Genomic DNA, 7,576 nt, shown 5'->3' with positions numbered 1-7,576 from the left:
AACACCACCCGTAGCACACGCTCCAGCAGGTATATTTCACTGGTCACCATAGCAACACCCACCCGTAGCACACGCTCCAGCAGGTATATTTCACTGGTCACCATAGCAACACCCACCCGTAGCACACGCTCCAGCAGGTATATTTCACTGGTCACCATAGCAACACCCACCCGTAGCACACGCTCCAGCAGGTATATTTCACTGGTCACCATAGCAACACCCACCCGTAGCACACGCTCCAGCAGGTATATTTCACTGGTCACCATAGCAACACCCACCCGTAGCACACGCTCCAGCAGGTATATTTCACTGGTCACCATAGCAACACCCACCCGTAGCACACGCTCCAGCAGGTATATCTCACTGGTCACCATAGCAACACCCACCCGTAGCACACGCTCCAGCAGGTATATTTCACTGGTCACCATAGCAACACCCACCCGTAGCACACGCTCCAGCCAGGTATATTTCACTGGTCACCATAGCAACACCCACCCGTAGCACACGCTCCAGCAGGTATATTTCACTGGTCACCATAGCAACACCCACCCGTAGCACACACTCCAGCAGGTATATTTCACTGGTCACCATAGCAACACCCACCCGTAGCACACGCTCCAGCCAGGTATATTTCACTGGTCACCCCCAAAGCCTTTCCTTCCAGTTCTCTGCTGCCAATGACAGGAACGAATTGCAAAAATCTCTGAAGCTGGAGTCTTATATCTCCCTCACTAACTTTAAGCATCAGCTGTCAGAGCAATGAAGAGCACAACCACAGGGAAATATTTATTGGAGGAGGTTAATAAGTGTGTGGCAAAGCTGGGACTGTGTTTTGAAAAGTTATCCAGTGTGACCACTGATGGGTGCCAAAACTTGACAGGAAAAAACATTGACCTTTTGAAAAGGATATAAGATCAAGTAGCTGAGCTGAACCCAGATCAGAAAATGATCAAGGGTAATTTCCTGCATTGCATTATTCATCAGGAGGTGCTCTGTCAATGTGTTCTGAAAATGAGCCATGTTGTGGATACAGTCACTGAAGTAGTAAACGTTAAACCAGTTTGTCTCACTGTTGGAAGAGACAAGGTTGGGTCATGTAGATCTCCCCTACCACACAAACGTGAGACGGCTGAGTTTGGGGAAGGTGCTTAAAAGGGTGTGGGACCTGAAGTTGGAGATTGCTGAGTTTTTGCAAATGAAATAAGAATATGTGGATTTCCCTCAACAGCAAGATAAAGAACGGTTGGCTGATTTTGCCTTCACCATCGACATCATGGCCCTCATGAATGAACTGAATTCCAAACTACAAGGGAATGGCCTTTTTGCACATCAGATGTACAGTCTTGTCAAAGCCTTCAAGGGGAATTTACTCCTCCTGATCCGCCAAGTAGAAGCCAACAGTCTCATCCACCTTCCGACACTACTAGTCTGTTCCCTATCAGATGACCAACGTGAGAACTATAAATCGCTGCTGCGTGCTTTGAACGGGGAGTTTTTTCTCGTAGTTTTGAGGATTTCAAAGTGTTGGAAAATGACCTGCTGTTGGTTTCCTCTCCTTTCACCTTCAATGTGGATAACGCTCCCACTGACCTGTTGGTTTCCTCTCCTTTCACCTTCAATGTGGATAACGCTCCCACTGACCTGCTGTTGGTTTCCTCTCCTTTCACCTTCAATGTGGATAACGCTCCCACTGACCTGCTGTTGGTTTCCTCTCCTTTCACCTTCAATGTGGATAACCCTCCCACTGACATGCTGTTGGTTTCCTCTCCTTTCACCTTCAATGTGGATAACACTCCCACTGACCTGCTGTTGGTTTCCTCTCCTTTCACCTTCAATGTGGATAACCCTCCCACTGACCTGCTGTTGGTTTCCTCTCCTTTCATCGTCAATGTGGATAACGCTCCCACTGACCTGCTGTTGGTTTCCTCTCCTTTCACCTTCAATGTGGATAACCCTCCCACTGACCTGCTGTTGGTTTCCTCTCCTTTCACCTTCAATGTGGATAACGCTCCCACTGACCTGCTGTTGGTTTCCTCTCCTTTCACCTTCAATGTGGATAACGCTCCCACTGACCTGCTGTTGGTTTCCTCTCCTTTCACCTTCAATGTGGATAACGCTCCCATTGACCTGCTGTTGGTTTCCTCTCCTTTCACCTTCAATGTGGATAACCCTCCCACTGACCTGCTGTTGGTTTCCTCTCCTTTCACCTTCAATGTGGATAACGCTCCCACTGACCTGCTGTTGGTTTCCTCTCCTTTCACCTTCAATGTGGATAACGCTCCCACTGACCTGCTGTTGGTTTCCTCTCCTTTCACCTTCAATGTGGATAACGCTCCCACTGACCTGCTGTTGGTTTCCTCTCCTTTCACCTTCAATGTGGATAACGCTCCCACTGACCTGCTGTTGGTTTCCTCTCCTTTCACCTTCAATGTGGATAACGCTCCCACTGACCTGCTGTTGGTTTCCTCTCCTTTCACCTTCAATGTGGATAACGCTCCCACTGACCTGCTGTTGGTTTCCTCTCCTTTCACCTTCAATGTGGATAACGCTCCCACTGACCTGCTGTTGGTTTCCTCTCCTTTCACCTTCAATGTGGATAACGCTCCCACTGACCTGCTGTTGGTTTCCTCTCCTTTCACCTTCAATGTGGATAACGCTCCCACTGACCTGCTGTTGGTTTCCTCTCCTTTCACCTTCAATGTGGATAACGCTCCCACTGACCTGCTGTTGGTTTCCTCTCCTTTCACCTTCAATGTGGATAACGCTCCCACTGACCTGCTGTTGGTTTCCTCTCCTTTCACCTTCAATGTGGATAACACTCCCACTGACCTGCTGTTGGTTTCCTCTCCTTTCACCTTCAATGTGGATAACCCTCCCACTGACCTGCTGTTGGTTTCCTCTCCTTTCACCTTCAATGTGGATAACGCTCCCACTGACCTGCTGTTGGTTTCCTCTCCTTTCACCTTCAATGTGGATAACGCTCCCACTGACCTGCTGTTGGTTTCCTCTCCTTTCACCTTCAATGTGGATAACGCTCCCACTGACCTGCTGTTGGTTTCCTCTCCTTTCACCTTCAATGTGGATAACGCTCCCACTGACCTGCTGTTGGTTTCCTCTCCTTTCACCTTCAATGTGGATAACGCTCCCACTGACCTGCTGTTGGTTTCCTCTCCTTTCACCTTCAATGTGGATAACACTCCCACTGACCTGCTGTTGGTTTCCTCTCCTTTCACCTTCAATGTGGATAACGCTCCCACTGACCTGCTGTTGGTTTCCTCTCCTTTCACCTTCAATGTGGATAACGCTCCCACTGACACTCTGTTGGTTTCCTCTCCTTTCACCTTCAATGTGGATAACGCTCCCACTGACCTGCAACTTGAACTTATCCATCTTCAGTCTGATGCAGTGATTGGAGAACTATTCAGAACAATGCCACTGACGAGGTTCTATGCATCTCTCGATGAACAAAACTTTCCAAAGATTAGGAGTCGAGCTCAGAAGATGTTTGTACTGTTTGGGTCAACCTATGTATGTGAACAGACATTTTCAGTGATGAAATATAACAAGTCAAGGCACAGATCATCTCTTACTGACTCTCACCTCTCAGCAATCCTGCTCATAGCGACTTCAGAACCTATACCTGACTTCACTGCTCTAGTCAATGCCCATCAGAGACTTCACTGCTCTAGTCAATGCCCATCAGAGACTTCACTGCTCTAGTCAATGCCCATCAGAGACTTCACTGCTCTAGTCAATGCCCATCAGAGACTTCACTGCTCTAGTCAATGCCCATCAGAGACTTCACTGCTCTAGTCAATGCCCATCAGAGACTTCACTGCTCTAGTCAATGCCCATCAGAGACTTCACTCCTCTAGTCAATGCCCATCAGAGACTTCACTCCTCACACTGATTGAGTGGTTTAAATGTAATGTTGCTCTCTCTTTCTTGTGTTTTTGTGCATACCCGCATATCCGTTAACAAGAGTTCTGTACGTGGTGCTGAATGCACAGTGTACTTTAACCTCCGTGTAGTTCATTGCATGTTTAAGAATGAAAATACCTACCAAAAGGAGAACATGGATGTGGTTTATTTCTGTGCATATTAAAAAAGTAAAATAAGTAGCATATCTGGATGTGATTTACAGTAGATATACAGTGGGGAGAACAAGTATTTGATACACTGCCGATTTTGCAGGTCTTCCTACTTACAAAGCATGTAGAGGTCTGTAATTTTTATCATAGGTACACTTCAACTGTGAGAGGCGGAATCTAAAACAAAAATCCAGAAAATCACATTGTATGATTTTTAAGTAATTCATTTGCATTTTATTGCATGACAAAATAATTGCACAGGCCTGATCTAGAGGGTAAGACTGACTAACTCTTACAGCTAGAAGGTATTGTATTTATCTTATTTAACCTTTATTTAACTAGGCAAGTCAGTTAATGACAGCCTACCACAAGGCAAAAGGCGTACTGCGGGGACGGGGGCTGGATTATAAATAATAAAGAGAGGACAAAACGCACATCACGACAAGAGACAACACTACATAAAGAGAGACCTAAGACAACAACATAGCAAGGCAGCAACACATGACAACACAGCATGGTAGCAACACAAAGTATGGTACAAACATAATTGGGCTCAGACAACAACACAAAGGGCAAGAAGGTAGAGACAACAATACATCACGCAAAGCAGCCACAACTGTCAGTAAGAGTGTCCATGACTGAGTCTTTGAATGAAGAGATTGAGATAAAACTGTCCAGTTTGAATTTTGTTTGCAGCTCGTTCCAGTCGCTAGCTGCAGCGAACTGAAAAGAGGAGCGACCCATAGATGTGTGCTTTGGGGACCTTTAACAGAATGTGACTGGAAGAGCGGGTGTTGTATGTGGAGGATGAGGGCTGCAGTAGATATCTCAGATATGGGGAGTGAGGCCTAAGAGGGTTTTCTAAATAAGCATCAACCTGTGGGTCTTGCGACGAGTATACAGAGTCCTATAAGGAGCATTGGTGGCAAATCTGATGGCCGAATGGTAAAGAAAATCTAGCCGCTCGAGAGCACCCTTACCTGCCGATCTATAAATTATGTCTCCGTAATCTAGCATGGGTAGGATGGTCATCTGAATCAGGCTTAGTTTGGCAGCTGGAGTGAAAGATGGGTGATCACGATAGAGGACACCAAGTCTAGATGTAACTTTAGCCTGCAACCTTGATATGTGCTGAGAGAAGGACAGTGTACCATCTAGCCACACTCCCAAGTACTTGTAGGAGGTGACTACCTCAAGCTCTAAACCCAGAGAGGTAGTAATCACACCTGTGGGGAGAGGGGCATTCTTCTTACCAAACCACATGACCTTTGTTTTGGAGGTGTTCAGGTTAAGGGTAGAGAAAGCTTGATGGACAGAAAGCTCTGTTGTAGAGCATTTAACACAAATTCCGGGGAGGGGCCAGCTGAGTAAAAGACTGTATCATCTGCATATAAATGGACGAGAGAGCTTCTTACTGCCTGAGCTATGTTGTTGATGTAAATTGAGAAGAGTGTGGGGCCTAGGATTGAGCCCTGGGGTACTCCCTTGGTAACATGCAGTGGCTGAGACAGCAGATTTTCTGACTTCATACACTGCACTCTTTGAGGTAGTTAGCAAAACAGGCCAAAGACCCCTCAGAGACACCAATACTCCTTAGACGGCCCACAAGAATGGAATGGTCTACCGTATCGAAAGCTTTGGCCAAGTCAATAAAAATAGCAGCATTCAACATTTCTTAGAATCAAGGGCAATGGTGACATCATTGAGGACCTTTTAAGGTTGCAGTGACACATCCATAACCTGAGCTGAAACCGGATTGCATACCAGAGAGAATATTATAGGCATCAAGAAAGCCAGTCAGTTGATTATTGATAAGTTTTTCCAACACTTTATAAACAGGGCAAAATAGAAATAGGCCTACAACAGTTTTAAATAAAGGATGAACTGTGGCTGCCTTCAAAGCAATGGGAACCTCCCCAGAAAGGAGAGACAGGCTTTGCGATGATAGGGGCAGCAACCTTAAAGAAGAAAGGGTCTAAACCATCTGACCCAGATGTTTTTTTGGGGTCAAGTTTCCAGAGCTCCTTTAGCACCCCGGACTCAGTGACTGCCTGCAGGGAGAAACTTTGTAGCGGGGCAGTAGAAAAAGAGGGAGAAACATCGGGACTAGTCGCATTAGAAGGGGTGGGAGATGAGGAAATGTTGGACGAGCAAGGAGGCATGGCTGAGTCAAATAGGAATCCTGACTTAATGAAGTGGTGATTAAAGAGCTCAGCCATGTGCTTCTTGTCAGTAACAACCACATCATCAACATTAAGGGACATGGGCAGCTGTGAGGAGGAGGGTTTATTCTTCAGGTCTTTAACCGTTTTCCAGAACCTCTTGAGGTTAGACCCACAGAGAGAGAACTGCTTCTTAAAGTAACAAAATTTTGCCTTCCGGATAGCCTGAGTGCACTTATTTCTCATTTGCCTGGACGAGAACCAGTCAGCCTGAGTATGCGTGTGCCGAGCCTTTCGCCAATGCAATTCTTGAGGTGGAGTAACTCTGCAAGATCACGGTCGAACCAGGTGCTGAACCTGTTTTTAATTCAAATTTTCTTTATGGGGGTGTGTTTGTTAACAATAACATTGAAAATATTAAAAAAGAAGGGCCAAACGTCAAGCTGATTCTGTACCATTTTACAGAGACCAGGTCATGAAGGAAGGCTTGCTCATTAAAGTTTTTTAGCAATCGTCTATGACAAATCAGGACAGGTCGTTTCACTGAGCAGTCATTACGAACACAGGCTAAGGGTAAGAATGACTAACTCTTACAGCTAGAGGGTTAGTTAGTAATTCTTACCCAACTAACACACTAGCTGTAAGAGTTAGTTAGTAAGACTGACTAACTCTTACAGTTAGACGGTAAGACTGACTAACTAACGGTAAGAATGACTAACTCCTACAGCTAGAGGCTAAGACTGACCGACTAACTCCTACAGCTAGAGGCTAAGACTGACCGACTAACTCCTACAGCTAGAGGCTAAGACTGACCGACTAACTCCTACAGCTAGAGGCTAAGACTGACCGACTAACTCCTACAGCTAGAGGCTAAGACTGACCGACTAACTCCTACAGCTAGAGGCTAAGACTGACCGACTAACTCCTACAGCTAGAGGCTAAGACTGACCGACTAACTCCTACAGCTAGAGGCTAAGACTGACCGACTAACTCCTACAGCTAGATGCTAAGACTGACCGACTAACTCCTACAGCTAGAGGCTAAGACTGACCGACTAACTCCTACAGCTAGAGGCTAAGACTGACCGACTAACTCCTACAGCTAGAGGCTAAGACTGACCGACTAACTCCTACAGCTAGAGGCTAAGACTGACTAACTACTGTCATTTAATAAGTTATTTAACCCGTTTCTTAATTAAAACACTGGTTGCATTTAGAATGCACTATACAGTTACAAAACATGACATAACATTGTGTTTCTTGTTCTGCTAAGGTGCCTGCAACCAGATGTGTCCCCTCATTGATCAGAAGCTTGAGAGCACTG

At 45.9% G+C, this 7,576-nt stretch overlaps 1 protein-coding gene across 1 annotated transcript in view; it reads left to right on the top strand.

The window, feature by feature from the left end:
- Positions 1 to 7,525: 7,525 nt before the first annotated feature.
- Positions 7,526 to 7,576, top strand: part of LOC120037916 (signal transducing adapter molecule 1-like) — a gene marked incomplete at its 5' end in the record, with an annotated part of 10,146 nt that continues 10,095 nt past the window's right edge. Inside the window, one exon of the mRNA XM_038983878.1 lies at positions 7,526 to 7,576. This exon is cut by the window's right edge and continues 4 nt beyond it. Within this exon, the coding sequence (XP_038839806.1) occupies positions 7,526 to 7,576 (51 nt within the window).

Source organism: Salvelinus namaycush, unplaced genomic scaffold (genome assembly GCF_016432855.1).
Source record: "Salvelinus namaycush isolate Seneca unplaced genomic scaffold, SaNama_1.0 Scaffold1980, whole genome shotgun sequence".
Classification (NCBI taxonomy): domain Eukaryota; kingdom Metazoa; phylum Chordata; class Actinopteri; order Salmoniformes; family Salmonidae; genus Salvelinus; species Salvelinus namaycush.
This window is presented reverse-complemented; position numbering and strand designations above follow the sequence as displayed.